This window comes from Thamnophis elegans, chromosome 9 (genome assembly GCF_009769535.1).
Source record: "Thamnophis elegans isolate rThaEle1 chromosome 9, rThaEle1.pri, whole genome shotgun sequence".
Taxonomy (NCBI): domain Eukaryota; kingdom Metazoa; phylum Chordata; class Lepidosauria; order Squamata; family Colubridae; genus Thamnophis; species Thamnophis elegans.
The window spans coordinates 57,577,591-57,604,609 of record NC_045549.1 but is presented as its reverse complement, the minus strand read 5'-3'; the positions used below and the strand labels follow the sequence as shown (position 1 = coordinate 57,604,609).

The following is a 27,019-nucleotide window of genomic DNA, read 5'->3' as shown; positions in this document are numbered from 1 at the left end:
TTACAGAATTGTGGATGGATTCATCCTAAAACCCTAGTAGAACAGAATCATTCTTAAGCAACTCATTCAATTCATAGTACTTAGCTTTTTACAAGGCAAATCAAGAGTAATCCCCATACATAAACTGAAATCTTAACTGTTCTTAAATCAATGTATAAACGACAGCTTTGAATTTTGGCTTCTAACTTTATAGAATACTTTATCTTTTTAACTCAATGTCCTAGTCTGTCCCTTTATTCCTCCTTTAGCAGAATCTGACTCCTAAAGCTAGTAGGTTTATTATGCACTTGGTTCAAAATTAGAATTGTCTTTGAGCTTCTAATTTCCAAGTCAACGTACAAGAGTTCCAAAGGCTTTGTATACACTTTCATACTCCAACTCTATTGTTCTGTAATGTGTTTTACACTTTCCTGCTTGATCAAAATGAATCAAATTTGTGAATAAAACTGATCTGATTATTTGCATTCAACCCAGCAAAGCACAGATTCAAATGTATTAAATCAGATCAAAATTCTAATTAAATCTTGGCAACTTTCGCATGCTTGCAGTGCTTAAAACCAGAAAGTTTGCAACCAGCTGTCAGGATTCCAAGTAACCCCCAATGAAAGAAGATTCCAAGGCTTGAAGTTCCTCAAACTTCCATTTTATTAGAGATGTCATATTGGCACATCTGGGAAAACCCGAATCTGAGAGTTCTGGGTTTTCCCCACCCAAAAGAAAGTCAAAGATCCATCCCCTGCACCCACAAGTCCATCACATGATCCAATCAATTCACCATCCCAACTGGAGACAACCCCGAGTCACTCCCATCCAGGTGCAGGCCAAATGCCCTTGATTCCCAAAGAAAGGAATGTTGTTATGGCTAATCCTCCACCGACTCCTTGTAATCCCCACCTCCCGTTTTCCCAGGAACAAAATGTGGCGGCCTAGAAGCTCCAAAGAAAAAAATGGCTTCCAGAGGGTTAACACCAGCAACAGACCTGAACCAATATCAATTACTATATTTCTATACTCTAAAAATAATGACCTTTTAAAATTTCTTTTTGCTCCTATATACTCATGGCCTCACATTCCATCTTCAGCTACATTATTACAATGTATATTAATACATTATTAGAATAGCAATTAGAATAATAATGTATTAGTAGCAACATATAAATATATTTTGTAAGTAGAGTTCAATATCTCATGGTGTTCAACAGTCAGAATGATAAAGGCTTGAGTTGTTAGTGGCAACCTCTCTACATGTGAAGAAGTAGCACTCTTGGCATTCTACAAATGGAAGTTTCATACGAAGTATTATGCATATTTCTTTCTCCTAATAGCTTTAAAACAAATGCTTCAGCCAGTTGTTCGCAAAGTATGGCTTTTTTTAGTGTTTTCCTCAGTAACAAAAAAATTGTCTTTAAGGAAAATATCTTTGAATGGTAGAGGTTAATAAGAAATCTTCAAATGGTATAGGTCAATGTTCCCCAAATTTTCTGGCTCTGCTGAGCAGCAGTGATAGTGGAGGGGGGAGGGGGTGGTTTCACATGTGTGCCCACCCCTTGCATAAATGGAGCTTCACCTGATTCCCTGCCACTTGAGTGGCCGAATTCCCAAAGGGCCGCAGACCTGCATTGGTCTGTGAACTGGGGGTTGGGGATCCCTGGTATAGGTAACAGTTTTATCTAACTAAAAGTTCAAGTGTAATCCTAAACATGTTTTCTTGGAAGTTCCAATATTCTTCAAAGAGCCATTCCAATTAATTCAACCAAAGATTAAAATGTACATTTCAAGTAAAGCCAAGAGTTCTTACACACATAAAATTAGCTCTCTATATTTTAACATAAATTAATTGTCATTGGTAACATCCATCTATTTTTTTCATTACTGTGTTATGGAGTACATTTCTTCATGCCACTCATGATTCAAAAATTTTTAATAAATATTGATATATTCAAAAGATCAGACTCCTAAGTTTGGAACAAAACATTAGATACAATCTCAGTTGCTTACCTGATTAACTATTTTCCCCTCAGATTTTCAAAACAAGTAAAATCTTTGAGATGGTGAACTATGTCTGCTATTCACTCTGAAGTGTTATGCACATATTTTAATTAGATTTTTATCCTGCCTTTATTGCTTTACAAGTAACTCAAGGCAGCAAACATACATAATACTCCTTCCTCCTCCTATTTTTCCCCATAGTGACAATCCTGTGTGGTGAGTTGGGTTGAGAGAGTGTGATTGGTCCAAAGTCACCCAGGCAGTTTTTATGCCTAAGGCAGGATCAGTATTCACAGGCTCCTGGTTTCTATTGAAGATTTGTATAGGATTCAGTCTTTTTATTTCCTTATTGCCAGTTCAAAACTAAGATGGAAACTGAAAAAGATTTTATTCTAAATTATATACTCCTTATACATTTCTATGGGTTTTCCAATGCACTTCACACTTACTGAGAAAAGAGCAGCCAAGATCTCCACAGCTCCTGTGCTTAAGATAACATATGGTATCGTTTCAGGACTTAGGCCAGCTCCCTTGAAAATGTCATTTGTGTAGAACCAAATCTGAAATAGAAGCCACCTTCCATTACTGGGTTTCAAAAAAAATTATTTGACCCTATCAAATTCTAAGTTCTACATATATACATACATTTAATGATGGTCTGGAAATTGTCAAAATAGCTCTCCATAAACTCTAAATGTCCAGCCTATGGACATCACAATGTTGAAAACATTTGTATCTAGGTATATTATTGCAGACAATGCGAAATATTTATCAAGTTGCTTCAAATCAACACCAAAATGAATAGAAACAATACTATTCACTCTAAGCTTGAGTTTTGTTTTTGTCCATTTTCCATTGTCAGCACATTAATATTTTCCCACCCCAAAAATGAGAGAAAAGGATCAGAATAGAAAGTGGTGAATAATCTTCTTATACACGATAAAGGACATTTTTGTGGGATATGAGGAAAGAGTCCATCACCCTTATTTTCATTTAGCTGAACAACCAACAATCAAACCACAAAGAGAAAGAAAGGTAATGTAGGCTGTTGTAAGGTTCTCCTGTACCTCAGCTTTCAGCTCCTTGACACCAGGACAAAAATTAAACCGCTTAACAAACGCCTTTCTGGATTTCAATCAATTTCATTTATTCATTTCATTCATTTTCACTTTGGCCAGTAATGGTTGGGCTGCATTTGCCATAAGCCCTGACTGGGGATTTACTTTCTAGGAAAGGGAGTGGAAGGGAAGGGGAAGGAAGAAGGGAAGGACTTCAAAAACAATTTGGAAAAAAACATTTTGGACCTGAGGGAAGCATGAGCCCAGCACCTCTTTAAAGTAGTTGCTTTCTCTTTGTCTCTTTCTGCATGAACCTGAAAAAAGGTACAGCTGCTTTAATGAATCATAGCAAAAGTACAACTACTTTGAATTGCCCTGTGCTCACGTTCCCAGTTTATAAGGCAATTTTTTTGAATGGCTGTTTGTTTGTTTGTTTAGGAAATTTATTTGCTACCTATCTCATATCCAATGATTCTGGGCAGCTTACAGCATAAAACATTAAAACAGAAAAGACATCAACAGATACAATCATTGACAATCACAAACCATTAAGACCAGATGGAAAGGTGGGAGCCAGACACACAAAGGGTGAGGAAGTGTGATGGGCGGTGGTGGCACAATAGTTAGAATGCAGTATTGCAGACTAACTCACTGCTGACTGCCAGGAGTTCAATTCTGACTGGCTGAAGGTTGACTCAGCCTTTTATCCTTCCAAGGGTGGTAAAATGAGGACTCAGATTGTTGGGGGCAATATGCTGACTCAGTAAAACATTTAGAGAGGACTGTAAAGCCCTATAAAGTGGTATATAAGTCTAAGTGCTATTGCTATTAGATTTTAATTAATCAACCACCTCCAGTATGAAGCTCCCATATTGGGTTTCCAAGCCATCTGGCAGAGCTAAATCTTGAGGCTCTTTAGAAACATCAGGATGGTGGGAGCCAATCTTATCTCAGGGGGTAAGATGTTCCAGAGGGCAGGAGCCATGGTAGAGAAGGACCTTTACTGGAACCCTCTAGCCAAAATTCCTTGGTTGATGGGATCCACAGTATGCCCCCTCTGCTGGTGTGGATGGTGCAGGCCAATCCTATCAGCGTGAGACAGTTCCTCATGTAGCCTGGACCCATGCCATGCAGGGCTTTAAAGGTGATGACCGACATCTTGAATTGCATCCAGAACCAGACTGGCAACCAGTGCAGCTCGCAAATCAGCAGTGTTAACATGGGCCACTCTAGGAGCCCTAAAAACTGCTCACACTGCTGCACTCTGTACCAGTTGTAGCTTCTGAATGCTCTTCAAGAATAGCCCCATATAAAGCACAGTGCAATAATCCAAACATGAGATGACTAGGGCTTGGGTGACTGAGCGGAGGGACTCCTGACTAGAAAAGGCCGCAACTGCTACACAAAATGAAGACAGGAAAGGGGTCTCCTAGCTGTGACTGCCATCTGTTTTCTGAGTAGGAGTTGCAAGTCTAATAGAACCCCCCAAGTTGCAGACCAGATCTATCTGGAATAGTGCAACCCCATCCAGAACTAAAGACGTTAGTCTCAGATCTTGGAGTTCCATGCACCCATAGTCAGCCAGTCTTGCCAGGGTTCAGCAGAAGCCTGTTGTCCAGGACCCCACAGCCTCCAGGCACCATGAGAGGGCCGTCATAGCATCACTTGGGAAATTGGGATGGAGTAGTGATGGATGATCTCACCAGTGACTTCATGTAGGTGTTAAAGAGGAGAGTGTAGAGTGAGAGCTGGACCTCTCACTCCCTATTAACACTGGTTGGGACCGGCCTTGGAGAAAGGAGCCAAACCAGCACAAAACTGTGCCACCCAACCCCAAGCCCCCTAGCCGGCCCAAAAGGATACCATGGTTGATGGTATCAAAACCCACTGAGAGGTGGAGGAGAACAAGGATGGTTGCACTACCTTCATCCTGCTCTTGCTAGAGGCCATGGGACAAATGCTGTTTCTATCCTATAACTGTGCCTGAATCCTAACAGAAAGGGGTACAGATAATCTACTTCACTCAGGACCAAGGGTGAAATTCAACTGATTTGGACTGGTTCAGGCAAACCAGTAGGGAAGATTTGAATAAGTCTGCTGAACCAGTAAAAATCAGCCCTAGTTGGCCCCGCCCAAGCCTGCCTGCTCGCCTGGTCACCGCTCACCCCTTCCGGCCACTTGCTCATCCCTTTCAGCCATTCACCCTGCCCACGCACTCCCACCCTATATATGCTGCCTTCACCATGCAGCCCAGCTAATCACCTTGCTAGTCATCTTGCCTGCTCAGCTCACCAAACATAAGCAATGCATGCTGCCTGTTCACCCTTCGCCTTGGGTCAGGGGCTGGGGCCCAGGGATGTATCATTCCAAAAGGCCCCGGAGCTGCCGCCAGTCTCCACCAGGTTGGGGAATGCAACCCTCAGACAGTTGGTCATGTGACTGGGTGGGTGTGGCCAATTTAGCAGTCCATTTTCCCTTTGTCCTTTCTGTACTTGCCCCTCCCCTACCCACCCACCAGCCCTGAATCATATGGTTGTGAAAAACATCCTGAAAGGCTGTTTTGAAAGCATTTTTAAAGACTTTTAAAGCTCTACTTCACAAGATGGCAGCTGCTTTCCAAGCCAGCGGTAACCCCTCCCTTACTCAGCCACTGGCCCTGGATCACGTGGCTGCACTGGCGAGATCACCCCTCAGTCAGCTGACCCTCCCCTGAATCCTTCAGCGGCAGCAGTGTGATCAGAAGTGCAACTCAATCGGTGAAATAACTAACTAGAAGTAAAGCTGGACTGGATGCTCTCTGGAAGATAAGGCAAGGGGTGGGGCGAGGGGTGGGGCTAAATTCCACCACTCCGTGGGCCAGATACTTTGCATTGGCAGGCCGTATCCAGCCTGCAGGCCATAGTTTGAGGATCGGTACTATAGAGTTTCCTCCTTGAGCAGGGGGTTGGACTGGGAAAAATCCATGGTCCCGTTCAACTGCATTATTCTGTTAATAGCAGATTTGCCGTTCATATATTTTTAAGAAGGGGAGGGGGGAAGAGGAAAAACACAAAAAGAAGCAAGTGAGGATTTGTGGTTTAGAGCTGGAGTAAAAGCAGGAAAGGGACAGGTCATATATCTCTTGGCCAACTGATCTCCCAGATTTTGATGTTGAGGGAGTGCCATTATAAATTACTTGATATTTTAAAGAAAAGGTGGGCTGTGAAAGCAATAATTAAATACATATTTCATATAACGACTTACAGCATTAAGGCCACAAAGTTGATAGCAAGCCATCATAACAACCACAGTGAGAATCTGCCACCGCTTAGTGTTGTCACACAAAAGTTGAAATACAGATGCTACTTGAATGTTTCTCTCTACTCGACTCTCTTTCTGAATTTCTTCTATTTCATGTGACACGTCAGATTTTCCAAGGAATTTCTGAAATGCTGGAAGCCCACAGTTCATACAATTAATACACAATTAGTATTATTCACATGAAACTGTACTTTACACCACATTGTACATCAATGACACATTTTACACATCAAATTGTAATTTACACCAAACATTTATCTTTTTATCTTTCAAAAACAGACCCTTCAGTAAAATATATCAGCTTCATCAGTAATGTTTGGGTTTACTCAAATAAATAGCAAATAGTGATTCCACATTATTCAATAATAACTCCACAAATATTTACAAGTTTCATTTCAGGGCCAACATATTGCAATTTTGTAAATTCTAAATCTGCTGCTCTTGTTCATGCATTTAAAATAACAGCATATTGTAACGATTATGTTACATATTCTATTTCCAACATATTTCTAAATATTTGTAACTGTACACATCTTATTCACATCTTTTTTCATTATTATGCAACAATATAACATGATTTTATATTTTTATTTGTTGGCAAAATCAGGTAATATAATAAGATGGTTCCTTGTAAGTAGAAATTTAGAAGCACAATCAAATCTAAACTGCAATCTTATATTTACTTCTCCTGGAATTAAGCTAAAGACATTTACTTCTGACTAGATTCAACTGGTCACACATCTATTAAAAATTACTATATTTATTCCAAACTATGGAAGACAATGGCAAATTAACCAATCTTTCTTTTTACCAGTCTTTTCTGTCTGAGCTAGTTTATAGTTTATATAATGTAAAGTTACATTATTTAAATTATTTTTTAGTTGTTTTAAGCTTTGTTTTTCCTCTGGACAGAAATCAATCAATCAAATAAACAAGCAAACAATAGGACAACCACACCATGTAGCGCCGGGAAGATGATCTTCCGGTTTCTGGCATGTGCATAGCACCAGCCAGTTGGTCTTCGTGCATGCATGCATGCATGCCAGAAACTGGAAGATCAGGTGGCCGGTGCACATGTGTGTGCCGGAAACCAGAAGTTCATCTTCCCGGCATGTGCATGTACATCGGGCAGCTGCTCTTCTGGTTTCCAGCATATGCACACACACTTCCATTTTGGCACCCCATGGTCTAGGACCTTTACACTCCAACCATTGGCCATGACTCCTTCACCTCCAGCCACCCATCTCTGCCCATTCACAGCCAGCTTTCCTCCTCCACTGGCCCACCCCGGCCATTCTACACTGCCAATGGGCCCAGCAGTAGGATTCAGCCGGTTCATTCCAGTTCAGTAGAACCAGTAGTTAATTTTTTGCTGAGTTCAGCAAACCGGTTAGATGTGTTCCAGAAAATCTATGTTTTCCAGAACAGATCTTGTTTTCTGTACAGCCAAAGGCCAGGGTCAAACAATATCTGGGCAAATGGACCAGGCCAAAGGACAAGAGATGGAGGGCCAGGGACCCATTGGCTATGGAGAATGGTTGGAGGAGGATGACTGTGAATGGGCTGAGGCGGGTGGCTGGAGGCGAAGGAGGCACGGCCAAGGGTCCGTGCCTAAACATCTCATTCTGCCTTTGGGACAACCATGACCTGGGTGACTGAGAAAGTCTTTGTCTATCTCCATAGACAAAGACTGTTTCCAGCAGGAGAGAATATGCAAAAGTGCCATAATACAATGATGGTTTCCTTTAGGCAGATCAAGGCTAACTTTTGAACATGGCACTGCTGTTTTGTTGTTGATATGTTATCAAACCTAAAAGATTGGAGAAGCACCCTACAGGCCAGATATCAGCATGTAGTGCTCCTGAAGATTGCCACCCACAACAATATTGCATTTGTGCTTATGATCTTTGCTTTTCAACCAGGTGAACAATAGGATCAATTGAGATAAAATATGAATGTGACAGTACCTTTTTCTCCTGCTTTTGTGTCGTTTTTTTCAAGTAAGAGGAAGCGAGGACTTTCTGGAAGAAAAGGCAGGACTCCAACTTGGAGAGTTGATGGAACAATAATCATTGCAAACAGATAAGGCCACAGGGATTCCTGTAAACGGTCAAGAAAATTAGTAGGCCCCCCTGCCTAACATGGGCAAAATTCACAGTTCAGTAAAGAACAGATGCTCTATAGCCAGAAGAATATCAATTATGTAACCTGACAATAATTACTTTTTACTGTGAATGTCAACACCACCAATAAGTGTAAAGTTAGGAATGCTGATGAATGTAGTTTCTATTCTTACATTTTCTCTTAAAATTGACAGTAAAAAGATTTTTTTATTTTTTTAAAAAACTCATGTCTTATCAAAAATTATCCAGCAAAAATGAACAGAAGTTGTTCAACTTCTACTTATTTACACAAGATTGTAAATAAGTCTTGTTATCAGATATTATAGTAAAGAATATCGGAACATCATTTATCTGTTTCTAATTAATGGGATTTCAATCTCAATTTACACAGGGTGCAAAAATGAATAAATAATTCAGAATTATTACAGACCTTTCCAAATATCTCAGGTAACCCCAAAACCTGTCCACTGAAAACACCAATACAGATGAAAATTGCTGTAATTTGTCCTAGTGACCCACGGATCTGCTTGGGAGAAATTTCACTCAAATACATTGGGAGTGCACTCAGAGATACCCCTGTGAAAAATAAAAAAAAATGGTAAAGAACATTTTTTTAATAAAAAATAAAAATTGTAGGCAAGCAAACAGATTCCCATGGAAGAGAACATATCTCAGAGTCAAACTATGGAATTCTTGGTGCTCTTGATCTTGGTTGTTTACTTGCAGACATTTCATTACCATAGCAATAGCAATAGCAGTTAGACTTATATACCGCTTCATAGGGCTTTCAGCCCTCTCTAAGCGGTTTACAGAGTCAGCATATCGCCCCCACAGTCTGGGTCCTCATTTCACCCACCTCGGAAGGATGGAAGGCTGAGTCAACCTTGAGCCGGTGAGATTTGAACCGCTGAACTGCAGATAACAGTCAGCTGAAGTGGCCTGCAGTACTGCACCCTAACCACTGCGCCACCTCGGCTCTTACCAAACTAGGTAACACCATCGATGTTAGAGGGAGCTCTTAGCTGTGTATTCCAACGATTTCCCGTGTTGGCTTTGGGGCGACTAATGTTATCGTTGTCACCCTCCATTGAACCGCCTCCCTCATATTGTTGGTTCACAGCTGCTAAGGATGAGGATTGGCTGTAACCTGCCTGGTATCTCTGAATCTCCGCAGCTCTCTTGTTCCGTGGCTCTAGCCTCATCCAGAGCAATTTGCAATGTTAGCTCAGATCGAGCTAACACTCGACGTTGGAGTCGCGAATCTTTTACACCACACACCAATTGCTCAAGGAGAGCCTCATCGAGGTTTTGGAATTTGCAGTGTATGGTTGAATTCCTCGGTGCAGCCATGTATTGGCTAATTGTCTCTCCTTCACCTTGTGTACATTTGCGGAACGCATGCCTACGGGCTATGCGAGATGGTGCCGGAGCATAATGATTTTTTAACTTACTGATTAACAGTTGCCATGGTACTGAATGCACAGGAGCTGGAGCAGTTAGGGCTTGAGCTGTGGAAAACATCTCTGGCTCATATGAACTCAGGAAATAACCTTGCTTCCTTTCAAAGGAAATTTCAGCAAAGTTGTTCACAATCACGAAGCATTCAAACCTCTCAAGGAATGTTTCCCAAGATTCTTTTTCCGACATGAAGGCAGGGAAGTTAGGCGTTGTTGCCATGTTGTTTTTTTAAGCGACTGGAGGGGGGAAAAAATCCTCAGTATTGTTCAATGTATGTGTGGGTGGGTGCTTAGCAGTGGTGGGTTTCAAAAATTGTTTGAACCTACTCTGTGGGTGTGACCTCCTTTGTGGGAGTGGCTTGCCGCCCATGTGACCGGATGGGAGTGGCTTGCCGCCCATGTGACCGGATATGAAGATGCCGACGACACTTGTCCGAACCACCTTAAATTACTCACACACAGCACTGGCATGCATAAGAATATGATGTAAACTTGTTTTTTAAAAGGCATCTTTGGTTTGCATTAAAACAACTTCAACACACGCAATGTTCTGATTGCACCACAAACGCAGTAGTCATCCTTACCTTTCACAGAGGCACTGAGTTTTATAAATATAAGCATGATAGTGTAGAATAATCATATCCAAGGACCAGTGGTGGGATTCAAAAAAATTTCGAACCTCTTCTGTAGGTGTAGTCTGCTTTCCGGGTCCACTGGTGGAACCTCTTCTAACCGGTTCGGTAGATTTGACGAACTGGTTCTACCGAATAGGTGCGAACTGACCTCTGGTGCTTAGCAACCTGATCCCAATCCTTGTTGCCAGTGCTTTGGTTCAAGCTACTGAGGAACAACAGGAAGCTAATTCGCAATAACTATTTATTTAAACATTAACAAGTAAACTAACAGCGCGAACAAGGCTACCTCTGTCTGACAGCTATTTATACCTCAGGCTGTCGGACAGATAGCCAAATGTGATTCTCCTGCCAGCCTGCCGGTGGGTCAGAGCCAATAGGAATTGCTTCCTGCTCAATTGTAGCTGTGCGGTCACATCCCCGAGGACTTAACAGTCTATTAGTGCCTTCCAATATGTTTTTGATGTATGGCAGCGTTATGCTTTCAAAGCTTGTGCTGGTTGTGCTATATTGGGTTGAGTGGTCAGGCACTTTTTGATAAAGTTGCATTTGTGTATCCATTTTGTCAGAAGATGCTGCATAGATGATCTGTTTCCTTTTTTCTGATGTTCAGAACTGCTGCAGTGTGCTTGTGCTCATTAAAGAGTGTTCTTACATAGCTTCTCTTGTGGAAAGTTGGGTTGCTACTTTGCATGGTTGATATGGGCAGTTTTACAATAGACTTGTATTTCTAATTTGTTACCATTGCCTCTACTGATGAAAGCATTGAGGAAAAGTAGCATATTGTGGTTTTCTTCTTCCCTTTTGAATTTTATTCCTTTGAAGATCGTGGATAGTTCAATGCAAAAAATGTCTGCAACAGAACAACCAAGCTCAGAAAGCATCAAGGACCCCACAGACAGATTTCTATTTATTCTTGAACCACCCTGAGCAAAGTTTTAAACTGGATAGTTTAGTTTAAGGTTCAAATTGGAACTTTTAAAGGTTACAGTATTACTACTTCAAATTATGGTGAGGGATGCAACAAAACAGCTAAGTGCAATGATGTTTAAAGATGAATTATGGATTATCATGCATGAGCGGGGAACAAATAAGATAGCTATTCAATATTCCAAAGACAGAGTCTTTCTAGATTCACAGTCTTGAATTTCAAGTATCTTCTGATTTTCCATTTATGAACTGCCATACAACAGAAAAACTGAAGCATATTTAATCTTTAAAAAAATATTTTTTTACATAAGTTTTTTAACAGAATTAAAAACAGCACAAATTTTGAATTAACCAACAATGAAGAAAAGTAATAAGTGAAAAAGAAATAGAAAAGAAAAGAAGAAGAGAAAGATTCTAAAGAAATGGTTTGGATCTTGTTGACAGTGATTTTAGATAAATATTTTTGCCTTTTTCCTCCAAGGTTGCATTGGTGGCGCTTTCCAGCCACTAATAAATCAAATTAGTGACCTTTCTCTAATCTAATTTTTCTATCTTTGCTCATTCTGTCATCTTCATCAACCAATCCTCTAATGTAAGCATTTCAGAGTCTTTCAATTTTTTGTGCACATTGCACATAATAATCAAAGCAGTATAAAAATAATCTTCCATATATAAAAATAGTATTTCATGGCTCTTTTCTTTTTATTGAAAAGACAGTGCCATGTCAGTATAACAATTACAAATAAAACAAAGCCAAAGGAAAACCAATAATAAATCTTAACATACAAGCTAATAACTATAACAGTACTATATTAACAGTAATCACAGTAATACGACGAAAAGAAAAAGAAAAGAAAAGAAAAAGAGTTTTAACTAAATTTCTACTTATATTAGCTTATTTACTATTTTTCCATATGATAGTTTTATACATCTTTGTTATCCAAACTAACAATTATTAACATTCGTAAACTTCTCTCTCATTTCTACCTCTTGTCTCTATCCATTCATAAAATGTATTCATGTCCTATAATATTTTGAGTCTTCTTTATCTTTAATTTTTAAGCTTAATCTATCCATTTCAGCACAATCCCAAATTTTCCTAATTATGTCATCATCCGATGGGATGTTCACATTTTTCCAATATTTAGCACATGTAATTCTTGCTGCCGTTAATATATGTAACACTAAGTATATGATTGCTTTGTCATAACTTTCTGAAAGTATACCTAAGAGGCATGTTTCTGGTTTGAACTCAATATGTTGCTCATTTCTAACCAATTATGAATTTTCTCCTAGTAATTCCTTGCTTTCTTACATGTCTACCACATGTGGTAGTATGTTCCTGGAATCTGGTTACATTTCCAGCATTTGGCAGATGAGTTCTTATATATTTTGGCCAATCCTGCAGGTTGCAAATGCCACCTATAAAACATTTTGTAGAGGTTTTCTTTATAAGCCGCGGCCATCGTCAATTTGTAGTTTCTCTCCCAAATTTTTAACCATTTTTCTAATTCTATATTGTATTCTTTGCCCAGGCAATCATTATTTCTTTAACTATCTCTTCCTCCATTTTATAGTTCAATAAATATACATTTTAATCATTTTTTCATCTGTCCCCATTAAAATTTTATCCAGTGCTGTTTATTCTTTATTTAGACCCCATAATTTAACATCTTTTTCATGCCTTGATTGGATCTGAAAATACGGCCACCAAGATAAGTCCATCCCCTGACTCTGCAATTGTTGTCTGGATTTAAGATAGCCCCTTTCATCTAAAAAATCCTTGTAGCATACAATTTTTCCCCAATTTATAAGATTTGGATATATTATTGCCTCCATATTGAGAGCTAGACTTGTACTTCCCTATAATGTTGTAGTTTAATTGCCCCCCCCCAAATGTTAAGCAACACACTCCTCACATAATGCCTCTGGAAATATTTGTGCACCATATTTCTGCCATACCAAAGGAAGGCATGCCAGCCTAATTGTAAGTCATGCCCTTCTAGTAATAATAGTCTTCTGTTATTCAAATTTACCCAATCTTTTAGCCAGGTGATAGCTGCGCCCTGATAATATACTGTAATTCCCAGTCTGGGAGTCATGGCTCTTTTCTAATTGACTACAATTTCAGCAAGAAAATTTTTGGTTTCAGTTGAATGTTGATCTCCAAATTTCTTTGTATCATAATATATGTATTTGAATCTAAACCTGCTGATATCTATATCTCTATATCTCTATATCTCTCTATCTCTATATCTCTCTATCTCTATCTCTATCTCTATCTCTCTATCTCTCTATCTCTCTATCTCTCTATCATCTATCTATCTATCTATCTATCTATCTATCTATCTATCTATCTATCTATCTATCTATCTATCTATCTATCTATATATATATATATATATATATATATATATATATATATATATATAACCAGGCATGATAAAATGACCCTTCGTGCTGTCCATGTTTGGAATATAAATTGGAAGAATTATTAGATTCTAGAGAATTTTTCTGGAACCATATGCTAATAGTATATCATTTAAAAAAAATTTTCTAAATTATAACAATGTAAATTTAATTCTCTTTGACCACATTTTCCCCACTATTTCATCATATTACATTTAAAGTTCTTAGCCCGTTTATTTTTAACATTTGTTTTAATAAACTGGCTTTTGCAATTTGTTTTTTTCCTGCTTTTGTTTCCATAAAATAAATTTGTTTTTAGGCCAGTTAGGTAGTTAAAATAGTTCACAAAACATTGTATATCTACTGTATATCTACTGTATATCTACTGTATTCCTGATGGAGATTAAGCAACAGTGAGGCGAAATGGGATAACTTACATGATCTCTTGACTTTTCTAGGAAGTGTAACTGGGCAACTGAGGACTGGTTTGGCAGATGTTCAATCTAATCTCTTTCTTTTTTCCCCCATTTTCTGGTGCAGCTGCTGCAATGGCCTACCAGCAGTCTTCTGAAAGCTGTCTGTGGACTTGAATTCCCCAGAGGGCTTCAATTTGGATCAAAATGGATTTTACCTGTCCATCCACTTCAAATAAATGAAGTTTTGTTATGAATTATTTCCTGGAATCATCTTTCAACTACATTTAATGCACAGTTGCAGCTACTGCAAAAATAGTTCATATTTTTTTCCAGATATCTTAGAACATAACAGAATAACAGAGTTGGGAGGGACCTTGGAAGTCTTCAAGTCCAAAGCAATAACTGTGAGAGGGATCTAGGAGTCCTAGTAGACAACCACTTAGGTATGAGCCAACAGTGTGGTGCAGCTGCCAAAAAAGCCAATTGTCCTAGGTTATATCAACAGAGGAATAGTATCAAAGTCACATGAAGTCTTAGTACTACTTTATACTGCTTTGGTCGTGACCCGTCAAAACCGCGGTCCACAAAAGCGCGATCGATGAAAGCGTGCATTTGACGTCATCACAGCGCGACGAAAAAAATTAAAAATTGAAATAAAAATAAAATTAAAGCAAGCCAATTCACATAAAGGTAAGGGTTAGGGTTAGGGTTAGGGTTAGGGTTAGGGTTAGGGTTAGGGTTAGGGTTAGGGTTAGGTTAAGGGTTAGGGTTAGGTTTAGAGCGTTAGGGTTACGTTTAGCGTTAGGTTAAAGGTTAGCGTTAGGTTTAGCGTTAGGTTAACGGTTAGGTTTAGGGTTAGATTTAGAGTTAGGTTAAGGGTTAGGGTTAGGGTTAGGTTTAGGGTTAGGTTTGGGGGGGTTAGGGTAAGGTTTTCGCTTTATTTTTACATTTTTCGATCACAGCGCGATGTTTTCGTCGCGCTGTGATGACGTCAAATGCGCGCTTTCGTCGACCGCGATTTTGTCGTCCGCGGTTTTGTGGTGGAACCGCTTTGGTAAGACGACATTTGGAATACTGGGTTAGGTTTTGGTCATCATGATACAAAAAAAGATGTTGAGACTTCTAGAGCACAGAGAAGAGCAACAAAGATGATTGAAGGCTGGAAGCTAAAATATATGATGTAGGATTCAGGAACTAGGTATGACTAATCTAATGAAGAGAAGGACTAAAGGTGACATGCTGGCAGTCTTCCAATATTTCAGGGGTTGTCACACAAAAGAGGAAGTCAACCCAGATCCAAAGCACTTGAAGGCAGGACAAGATATAATGGATGAAAATGTGTCAAGGAGAAATACCACCTGGAACTAAGGAGAAATTTCCTGAAAATGGGAACAATTAATAAGTGGAACAGCTGGGAAGAAGGCGGGGCTTAGCAGTGAGAAGATGGAGTTTCAGGCTACTCCTGAAATTCCTCTATACCGAAGGATTTTTGGACGGGTTCTTTGAACTCTAGATGTCCCGGAGACGACAGTGAAGGTGGGGAGAGACCCAGGACCTCAGAGATACCCGCAAATCTCTGGGGGGGGGGTATTAACTCCTCGTGCCAATTCCTTTCTGGATTAGCTGCGTGCTAACTGAAACTGCAGGTTGCCCCTAAGAATGCTAGAAGTGATGTCATCTGGTAAGCTGATTTTATTATCCAAGAGAGACTGTTCGCGTTAAAAACTTAAGATAACTGAAACCAAAGAACAGGGAAATTTAGCGGCGAATTGGCTTTTTCTAATGGATTTATGGCTGGTGGTTACTTTACTTCTTAAATGCTTCAAGAAACTCCTCGACACCCTCCCCCCTCTGAATCTCCTTAAGTGGATCGTAAAATTTATTTTCTACTAATTAGCCCGTCACGATTCGACACTTTTATTACTTTACTACTCGGCTTTGTTTACAATCACAGCCTGTGAGAGACTAAGAAGTCTGTGGAAAAAAAAAAGAGTTTGCAATTTTTAACTGCGACACACATCATGGCGTCCCAAAATACCTCTAAGATTTCATTTCAGAGACTTTTTTCCGCATGTAGAGGACTTTTTGATTCTTATCAAAGACTGGAAAGAAAATTGGATCATCTGATTTTAAAATATGAAGCAAAAACTGAGATTGTTGAATGTTTAAATGCTTCTGAAATACAAACGGAAAATGTGAGAAATGGTGTCTGGTCTATCTCAGAGGAAGAAAGGAGGGGGGAAGCTATAAAGAAGACTCATTTAAAAAGACAGAGTGCAGGAGGAATGGAAAATCCACCCTTGAGAATTAAAGTTAATTTGGAAAATTTTACAAGCCCAGGACAACATTATTATTATTTCATCACTGATATTCAGAGTCCAAAGGTGCCAAAATATCTTTGTCTGGATTTGATTATGAAAACATTTGGTAAATTTATCCAACGCGTGGCAATTGGCTGGAGAGGATCTTGCTATTGGAGAGACACTGGCTGATAGATGGAACAATGTAATTTAAAATTTAGCTAAATCTGATCACCTTAATGTGTAATAGATATAGCTGAAAAATGACTGATATGGATAGTAATATATATAATTTGGAACTGGCTGATAGATTGAAGAACACAATTGAAAACTAGTTAAACCTAATTGCTTTTTCTTGTAACAGATATAGTTGAATAATAATTGATATTGATAGTAATGTATATAATGTGGAGTTGATATGATAACTAACAATTGGAAGATTATACATAAAGAGTATTAAATACAATAATTATCACTATTAAAAATTAAATAAAATACATACAATCAAATGTTAATCAATACTGGGAAAATGTTATGATATATGATATAATTAAATATTATGGATGTCCAGCTAAAATAGGATATGAGGATTTGATGATAATAGAGGATTTTATAAATAAGTAAATGAATTGTCAGCATGTGTTATGGATTAATTATGTAATGCATAGCTAAGGATGAAGGATGTTTAAATAACCATAGGTAATTAAAACTGGAGGTATAATGATGTTGATATGGTAAACATTCGAGTTAAGATATTTGAATTAATATGAGTTAATGGAAGAGAAGCACCAAAGCATGTTGTAACCAGTTGATATACTTCTTTTTTTTCCTCATGATAGACACCTGTGTTTTGTTTCGTTTTCCTGCCTTGTCTCTTGTCGTTTTTGTCTTTTTTTGTATTATTTTTATTTTTTATTTTTTTTTATTTTAATTTTTATTTTTTATCTGTCCTTTTTTTTTTTTTTTTGATTTTTTCCTCTCCCACCGGTGTGGGCAGGGATTGGTCAAGATTATTACTTTCATCAATATTGCTAAATAATAATTACAGTTAAATGAAAATGGATATATAATAATGCCTTAGTTAATATGAGTTATGTTGGTTGACTGTGGAGGAGATGTACCAAAACTTATCTGTAATTGATTGATATATTTTTTACAGATGTAAAGAAAGATGTGGATCTGTTTTAAACTAAAATTAAAAAACATTTATTAAAAAAAAAAAAAGTGGAACAGCTGGTTGCCAGAAGTTGAGGGTGCTCCATCACTGGAGGTTTTTTAGAACAACTGAACAGTCATTTGTCTGGAATGGTATAGGGTTTCCTGCATGAGCAAGGGGTTGGGCTAGAAGACCTTCAAGGTCCCTTCCAACTCTGTTGTTCAGTTATTAAGTCTCTTCATGTCTTGGGGCCTGATTGCTTGTGGAATTTTTCTACCTAGTTCTATCTCCCTATTCTAGAAAGAGGACATCCTCCCTCTTTCCACAATCAAGTTCCCATCACTGTTATTTAGCAAATTCACTATTTTAAGATCAAGTCAACTTTAACAATGTCCTCTAGATCTTAATTTTTGATGGATATAGAATTTCTGCGCCATTACCTGTTCTTGTCCCTCTACAGCTGTTGTGAAATAACAACTTATCTTCTTTTTTTGCAGTAACAGAACCCTTACATCATCTTAATCATTCCTCAATTTTCTTCCTCCCTTCCTCCCCATTGTTTTCATATTTTCTTTTGTATCTTATTTTATGTTATAATAAAAATATCAATGAGAAAAAATGCATCAACAATTTGTTTCTCAAGAATTCAGCCTATTTTTCCAGGTTTAGCTAGTTCAGTTGAAATGTTAAAAGACTAGAGTGCAGGGACTGCAGAACATTCACTAAACATCAGTATCTTGCACAAATTAAATCATACCTGCATCAATGCCCATTATGAATCGGCCCAAAATAAACATTTCCAAGATTCCTGCCAGCAGTGAGAAGGACATCAACAATGCAGCCACAATGGCAAACACATTATTTAGCAGCAGCGTTCGCTTTCTGAAAAGAAACAAATTACTTATTACCTCCTTTATATTGCCAGATAAACAGTTTTTCATAAAATAATATAATTAAAAGTTGCCACGACAGATAGAGTAAGTCAAAAGTATGCCCATAATGCCAAAATTAAGGGTGTACAAATATCCTTCAAATTGCTTAGAAGAAGGCAATGGAAAACAGACAAACAAAAACCCACGGATAGAAATGATAAAGATAGTTAAAAATCATGGATAAAATACTGTAGATAGCAGTAGGCCAGTAGTAGATTAGTAGACAACCAGTAGTCCCAGAATTGTGTTTCAGAATAACAGTTTCAAGGGACCTTGAAAGTCTTCTAATCCAACCCCCAGCTCAACTAGGAGACCCTATACTAGTGATGGCTAATCTTTTTGTCGCTGTGTGCCAAAAGCACGCACACCCATAATGCAATGCGTATGTGACCACCCAGGTGCACCCCATCCCCACACATGCATTAACAACTCCCTGCACTCCCCTCCCCTCCACCCACACATGTGCATGTGATCCCCTGCATACGGCCTGCCCCCACACGTGTGCATGAACCCCATGTGTGCACGTGTGACCCCATGCATGAACATGTGTCTCCTGCATGCACCCCACCCCTTGCCCATAGAGAGGGCTCTGCATGCCACCTGTGGCACACATGTGGATGTGGCATCATTCCAAATAAATCCCTGTCCACACACTGTTCTTAAAAATTTCCACTGCTCTCTCTCACAGTCAAATAATATTTGAATATAGACCATATAGACCTTCAAGCCGGTGACAAAAATTCCAGCCACAGGCTGATGAGGTCAGGACGGCCGCAAAATGGAAGGAATGGAAAGTGAAAGTGTTTCCAGCTGGTGAGGAATCTTTATTGTTTTAAAAGAGAGACAGCCTATAAAAACTTAAAAAATGATTTAAATTGAAGAATAGAAGAATCAAGCGGCGAAATTAAATTTCTAATGGTTTTGGACAGTGGTTATCTCAGAAGAGCCCCCTTTGGCAAGTTGGATGGTGGAGAGGCCTGGATGGTTGGATGGTGGAGAAGCCTGGCCCGGCTCTTGCAGCTGTTCGCCACCTCCAGATGCAAGCTGCTGTCTTTGAAATGTGCTGTGCCTTTGAGGAAGCCGGCCAGTGAGGGCTGGGCCGTGGGGTGGAAGCAGAAGTGTCAGGGCTGCTTGACCCCCTCTTCAGCAAGCTGGGCCTGGAAGATCATGAAGAGTTGCAGGCCGAGCACCAGAGAGTCAGAAGGCGCACTCACACATTACCCCAATATACATTTCCAGCGCACACTCCTCTGTCCTGAAGTGAGATTGAGGGGGGGTAGGAAGCATGGAAAATGGTAGGGGGGCTTCTAGAACAAGCCCAAGTGTCTTTCCTTTTGACATGGGGTGGGGGGAAGACCCAATAAAAATCCAATTTCTGCCAATAAATGGGGAAAATAAAAGCATGGAGGTCCAGAGTTTCAAAAGGGGGAGGTGGAGTCTGTTCATCAGAATATTAGAGAGGAAATCAGTTGAAATCTGGGAGGCTATTCAGAGAGGGATCTGTGTGGGTCTCTTCTTCCCTCCCCATTAGATTCCCTCTTCCCAGCTTTCTTCCCTAGCCTTGTTTTCAGGGGAGGGGAAGCAAGGTGGGACAATAGTAGCTAAAAGACTGCATGGGGATGGGGTGTTTAGGGTTTATTAAAAATAGGGATGGAGAAAAGATGCCATTCCTTTTCAAGGACCCAGGGAAAATGGGAGAAAAATAGGTCTCTGTGTGTGTGTGAACATCTGCGAATGCCTGTAGTTTATATTGTTCCTTTTTTTATTTCCATAACTTTAATTTCTATATCTTGTCTAATATTTCTATTTAACACTTCCAATGTCAATATAAATAATAGTTGGTGGAAAAATGTGAGAGATACTGTCTACTCTTGGTATAGGATATTAAACCAATCCTCCTACACTTGGTTTTAGGAGAATTATGGGTTCATATATCAGGACATTCTTGTTGGATTTATTGAGAAATAAATACCGTAATCAATTTTGTCATAAATAGAACTCCTATAACTACATGGCCACTAGATGGCAGCAAAGAGATGCAAAAAGTATGATAGCTCAGTTCCAGAGACTGATTGCTACTTTAGACTTCTAAACAATATTTTTAAAACCACAGAACCTTTTTTTTAAGGCTAATTTAGACAAAATTGCATTGCATACATTATTAATTGATAATAATCACAACTGTTTTATCATGGGAAGTATATTACTTGATATTTTAAATGCAGGTGCAAAAATATATCAGATGAAGGACAAGAAAAAAATGCATAGTATTGTTTTCAACATAATGCTTACCGGCCAAAATACTTGACAGCTGGAGTAACAATTGATGCACCCACAAGTCCACCAATAGCAAAAATGGAGACAGATAACGTCCATAGCAAGGTAAGTGAGTGTTCAGTGATTGACTGGTTATATCTTCTTTCCCAGGTTTCATTGTAAAACTTCTTAATAAACTACAAGCAATCCCAATAAACACACAATAAATAAATAAATATTTATCAGTGTAGTCGAATATAATTACAAATTAACATATATATTTTTTTAAAATAAAACCAAAGTATTTCAATACTTAAAAATTCCGCTATAAGGAGTCTTTTTTAAAAATGGGATGTGCATTTTACACCAACTTGCCTTCTGACACAGAACTTTATGCAACATGTGGAATGTCAAATCTCCCTTGGTCGTATTTTTTGAAAGTTTAAAGGTTGATATTGGTTTCCTATGTTTGTATAGAGAAGCAAGCCTGCCCCCACTCCACTAGTCATCAGGGGAGGGAGCAATGGGGCAGTAATCTCTGTCATTCACCTCTGTGTGATCATTACAACATTTGTAGAGACTACAGACAAAAGGTTTTCAAAGATTCCTGAGTAGTACCTGCACCCTCCTTCCCAGTTTTCTCAAGGTCATTATTGCTGAGAAAATAGCAGCAGAAGCATTATGTATACTATCTTGAGTTGAACAAAACAGAGGTGGGATATGATGATGGTAAAGTTGAAGTGTTCTTATTATACCGTGCCCTGGACCAATAGGATCTCTTCAGTGCTGTAGATAAGAGAGCCAAGGTGGCGCAGTGGTTAAATGCAGCACTGCAGGCTACTTCAGCTGACTGCAGTTCTGCAGTTTGGCTGTTCAAATTCCACCGGCTCAGGGTTGACTCAGCCTTCCATCCTTCCGAGGTGGGTAAAATGAGGACCCGGATTGTTGTTGGGGGCAATATGCTGACTCTGTAAACCGCTTAGAGAGGGCTGAAAGCCCTATGAAGCGGTATATAAGTCTAACTGCTATTGCTATTGCTATTTTCCTATGGCCCTTTATTTCCAAGGATCTGGAATAGTTCTGGGAATATTGAGTCTGAGAGTTGGTCATACATTATGGCCTCAACTACAATCCTTCTCATGAATAACATCAACTGCTCTCTAAAAGTGCTCCAGAAATAATGCAGGTAAGCATGCAAACTCTTTTATCATTAATTATACAGTGGTACCTCGGTCCTCATCAGTAATCAGTTTTAAAAGACGCGCCGAATACCAAAACTGAGAGATACCGAGAAAACCATGTGATTTATCATTTCAGCTGGAAGAAATAGCAAGTCACGAGGCAGCTGACATCAGCAAGTTCTTCCTTGCATGTTGACTACCAAGAGGAAGATAAGCATTTGGACAAGATTTCTGCTTCAAAACACATCAAATACTGAATTCGAGGAGTTTTAAACTAGTCGAGTGCAAATATATGATTTCACCTGGAATGTAGTGACTCTATCATTACTAAAAACATGCTTAAGAAAATCCAAGTGCAAAATTGCTTATTGCTACATGATTGTCAGACTGTCAAGACTGAACTGCTTTGCTTCTTTCAAACCTAATGCTTTTCAACTTGCCAATGAACTGGGGGGTAGGGAAATGGAATGTGGAGAATGTATGCAGAGATTGTAAGAGCATGAAGAAAGCAAGGTCATCAGTGTAGGTGCTTGAGGCAGTCTCATAATTGGACAATGTTATCAACCAGAAGTGGAGAGAATGAGAAAGTATTGTTTAACAGGGCGAACATCTGCGCGGGAAACCAGAGCTGGTTTTGTTTCTTCAGTACCAACATAGTGTATCCAATAAAGTTTTACTTTTGGGAATTCAATTCTCCTGAGAGTGTTTCCTTGTTTTGGGTTCACTAATTGGACAGTTGACACAGACATGCATTTAGCTTTGCAGAGGCCTGGAATAAACAGAGCAAGTTATCCCCTGCTACAATATGTCATCTCAAAACAGCTCCAGAGAGGTTTCCATCAGTAAGGAACTGACTAAACAGCTTAAGATTTGCATCACTGGAGCACATTCAATCAATCGGAGTGAGAGATAAGCAGGCATATGTCATGTCCAGTGCTTCCTAAAACCCAAGAGCCCAAGAAGTGCCATACATGCTGAGTGCTAAAAAGCAGGGGTGTCAAACTTGCATCGTCATGGTGTTGTTGTATCAGGACTTTCCCCCCCCTTCACTAAACTGGGTGTGGGTGGGGCCAGCAAGTGACGCATCCAGCCCATGGGCCGCAGGTTTGACACCCCTGCTATAAAGGAAGAAAGGAATTGAATTTGCCCCAAGCTCTATCCAAGTTAGATTATGTTGTAGCAATGAAAGAATATGAGGTAAGAGTTATAGAGATAATTAAATGATTCAATCAAGCTGAAAACAAGGAAACACATCAAATCCTATTGGGAAAGACAGAAGTCAATGAGCAAAGCAGTAATTTAAGACCAGAATGGAAATGTTTTTTTTTTGTTTTGTTTTGTTTTGCCTTTAGCACCTTCCCTGCAATTTATTTCCTTGCTCCATCTGGGAAGATCAAACTGGATGCAAATATCACAACTGGACACCAAGATTGGTTTCAGAAATGGAAAATTCGTTTGTGCTCCTAAAGGTGCTTAACAAAAAATATTTTCTAAACAAGTAAATCCACTCTGAATGCTTTTAATATAAAAAAGCGGGATAAAATTACATAAATAAAATTCCTCCAAAAATTCTGAGAAAAAAAGATGTCAATTCCTCCTTTAGTTCTAGAAAAGCAGAATTTCTAAGAAACTAAGAAAGGCTGTGGGAGAGTCTTTCAACATTCTCACTCCCATCCCTACTTTTCTTTTTCAATGTGACAAGGTTACATAGCCTGCCTTCGTTGATTCACAAAGGCCCTTTTAAAATCACCAAGATTCTGAGAGTCTCCCATGAATCCTGCAATTTGAACAGGTGATGCTTGCACTGAAGACTTTAAAAAAATAGTTGAAATCTCAATTGTTTTTCACATTTCAGAGGAAATCCCAACATTTCAGATAAACCTGTTTTTTTCTTCTCCTCTTTAACATGTATTTGTTAAAAACTCAGCATTTAAACTTCTCTTGGAAGTGATAAATTTTTAGATGCTCTTTTTTATTTGCAATGAATTTACAAGTAGTTCTCAGCTTACAACTATTTGTTTAGTGACTATTTAAAGTTACAACAGCACTGAAAAAAGTTACATGACCATTTTTGGCACTTAAAACCGTTGGAGAATCCCCATGTCCACTTGATCAAAATTCAGCCCTTGGCTACTGGTTCATATTTATGATGGTTGCAGTTTCCTGGTATCATGTAATCACCTTTTGTGACCTTCTGACAACCAAAGTCAACAGGGAAGTCAAGTTTGCTTAACAACTGTGCTACTAAGTTAACAACTGCAGTGATTTACTCAACAACTGTGATAAAAAAATATAAAATGGGGCTAAACTCACTTAACCTCTTACTTAGCAATGGAAATGTCACTCAGTTATGGTTGTAAGTTGAGGACTATCTATATTTTCCATAGTTCATTTCCAAATTAAAGAACTTAACTACCTCTTTGTTATGTAAGGGGGAAAATAATTGACACAATAGTTCAATTACTATTTAGGGTTTACACCAGTGGTAGTCAACCAGGTCCCTACCGATCACTAGTGGGTGTTCCAGCTTTCATGGTGGGCGGTAGGGGTTTGCTGTAACCCTGCTTTATAAATTTTATAAAGTAAAGTTACTTCCCTACTTTATAAATCACCATTACTGTGGAACTGATTGGCGGTTAGAAAATTTTAACACTACCAGAAATACAAAAGTGGGCGGTAGGTATAAAAAGGTTGACTATCCCTGGTTTACACTCATCAAAGAGAGTAAAAAGTGGAAGAAGTCACTTCTGAAGTCACATTTGAATAAAATGTCCTATCAGTGTTTACTAGATCAATTGCTGAAGCATGTAATGAATTTCATCAGTGACCAAAGTGCAAGTAATGGGGTCAAAGGTGCAAGATAAACACAATTTCACCGTGACTAATATAGTGTTCCAGTGAAAAATGACAACTTGCACTTTGTATGACTATCATGAATGACCATCAACAATATTGGAACACTTCTGAAATAACTAAGTAACAAATGCTCATTTCTCCTTTGCTCATTATACACTCTGTAGTAATATGTATGTTGGGCTTGCACGTACTGTCTTGCACCTGGACTCAGCAAAGTAACTTTGTAAGGGCTCTGCAAAATACGGTTGCAATGAACCTTCAAGGCAAAACATATAGATAGACTGATAAGTATCAGATTTTTTTTTCCTCAGACCTCTGAGGTTTAGTGATCTCTTTCTTTTCAGCCTAAGACAAACTTCCTTAACTTTTTGCTGTCATGACCCCTTCCTGCTTTTAAAAATAAAAAAAAAATGTTTCTGTGTTTACAAGGAGTAAAAGTTTATGTCAACTTTTCTTTTATACCTGTGTTTACATCTCCAAATGGTAATGGAACTATCCACGATTGGTGATGCAAATCACCCGCTCTGGATGACAGTTTTTATATAGGTAGTTGTTATTATACACAACCTCAGTTGAGCTCAACATTTCTATTACTAAGCAGGATAGTTGTTGAGTCAGTCTTGCCGCATTTTACAATATTTCTTGCCATGGTTGTTAAGTGAATCCCTGCACTGCAGTTAGTAATGCAGTTGTTAAGTGAATCTGGGTTTCCTATTGACTTTATTGTCAGAAGGTTGCAAAAGGTGTTATGAGGACACTGCAGCCGTCATAAATACATACCAGCTGCCAAGCGTCTTAATTATGATCACGTGAGCATGGGAGCATGGGAATGCTGTAACGGTCATAAGGTCACTTTTTTCAGTGCTGTTGTAACCCTAAATGAATGGCTGTAAGTCAAGGACTACCTGTAGTGACAGGCTGTTTAAGGAAATTTCAGCTAGTTAATTTTATAGATTGTCTTGAGTATCAGATAATCTGTATACCTGGTATTTCTAAGCATCTCCCTAAGCATCTCCCTAATTTTAAATTTATAAGATACCTAGTTAGATAGAGGTATCTTAGGTAGAGAAGGATTTCAGCTTTAAAAAATGAGAAGCAGGTGAACCCAAGGAATTCCCAGCAAGCACCCACAAATGAATAAAGCTTGTTTCTTCCCATTAAACAAGCTACAGTATTCATAGCCAAAGTGTGGACTCAGTATATCTATCAATAGCAATAGCACTTAGACTTATATACCGCTTCACAGTGCTTTACAGCCCTCTCTAAGCGGTTTACAGTCAGCATATTGCCCCCATTTGGGTCCTCATTTTACCCACTTCACAGGATGGCAGACTGAGTCAACTTGGAGCCTGGTGAGATTTGAACTGCCAAACTACAGGCATCTGGCAGTCAGTAGAATTAGCCTGCAGTACTGCACTCTAACCATTGTGCCACCATGGCTCATCTGTAAAGAAGATGAAACACATGGAACTTGATTTCCCTGTCCCGCTAATATGTATTGCTACCGCTACAATAATGTGTAAAGCTTACTGACCACATCACACATTATGGACTTTTATTTCCAAAATGTTAACAGGCAGAGGTAACCCTTGAGTTACGAATATAATAGAGCCAGCCAATTATATTTGTAACCTGAGGATTCATTCATTGGATCACATTAAATTAATGTGATCCTTCCCTGCTTTACCCATTGCATTCGCTAATCAAATGTGCAGGTTGTTAAGTGCACATGAGATAACTCAGGGTGGGGAAGACCATAGGGCAGTCAAGTGCTACTGACCACCCTGGGCCTCCCACAACCCACTAAGATACCTCATGGTTCCTGCCCCACCAGGAATGTCAATGATCAAGCAAGCTGTCTCCCCTCCAGCCTCTCTGCCATGGTTTCTTTGTCTGTTCAGGGCACTCCAAAAGTAAAGCAGTGAGAGCAGAGGCAGAGCAGGAGGAGCCTGCCCTGCGCAGTTTGACTGATTCACCAAGCTGCCTGTGCAGGACACCTGTTTCATTTCTGGAGTGCCAGGCAG

At 39.0% G+C, this 27,019-nt stretch overlaps 1 protein-coding gene across 3 annotated transcripts in view; it reads right to left on the bottom strand.

The window, feature by feature from the left end:
- Window positions 1-27,019, bottom strand: part of SLC2A9 (solute carrier family 2 member 9) — a 55,701-nt gene that overhangs the window by 4,818 nt on the left and 23,864 nt on the right. For all 3 annotated transcript variants that reach the window (XM_032223960.1, XM_032223961.1, XM_032223962.1), the window contains 6 exons: window positions 20,995-21,155; window positions 18,528-18,652; window positions 8,901-9,046; window positions 8,315-8,447; window positions 6,291-6,478; window positions 2,439-2,549 (listed from right to left, as the gene is read on the bottom strand). In XM_032223960.1, coding sequence (XP_032079851.1) covers window positions 2,439-2,549; window positions 6,291-6,478; window positions 8,315-8,447; window positions 8,901-9,046; window positions 18,528-18,652; window positions 20,995-21,155 — 864 coding nt within the window. The remainder of the gene's footprint in view (window positions 1-2,438; window positions 2,550-6,290; window positions 6,479-8,314; window positions 8,448-8,900; window positions 9,047-18,527; window positions 18,653-20,994; window positions 21,156-27,019) is intronic.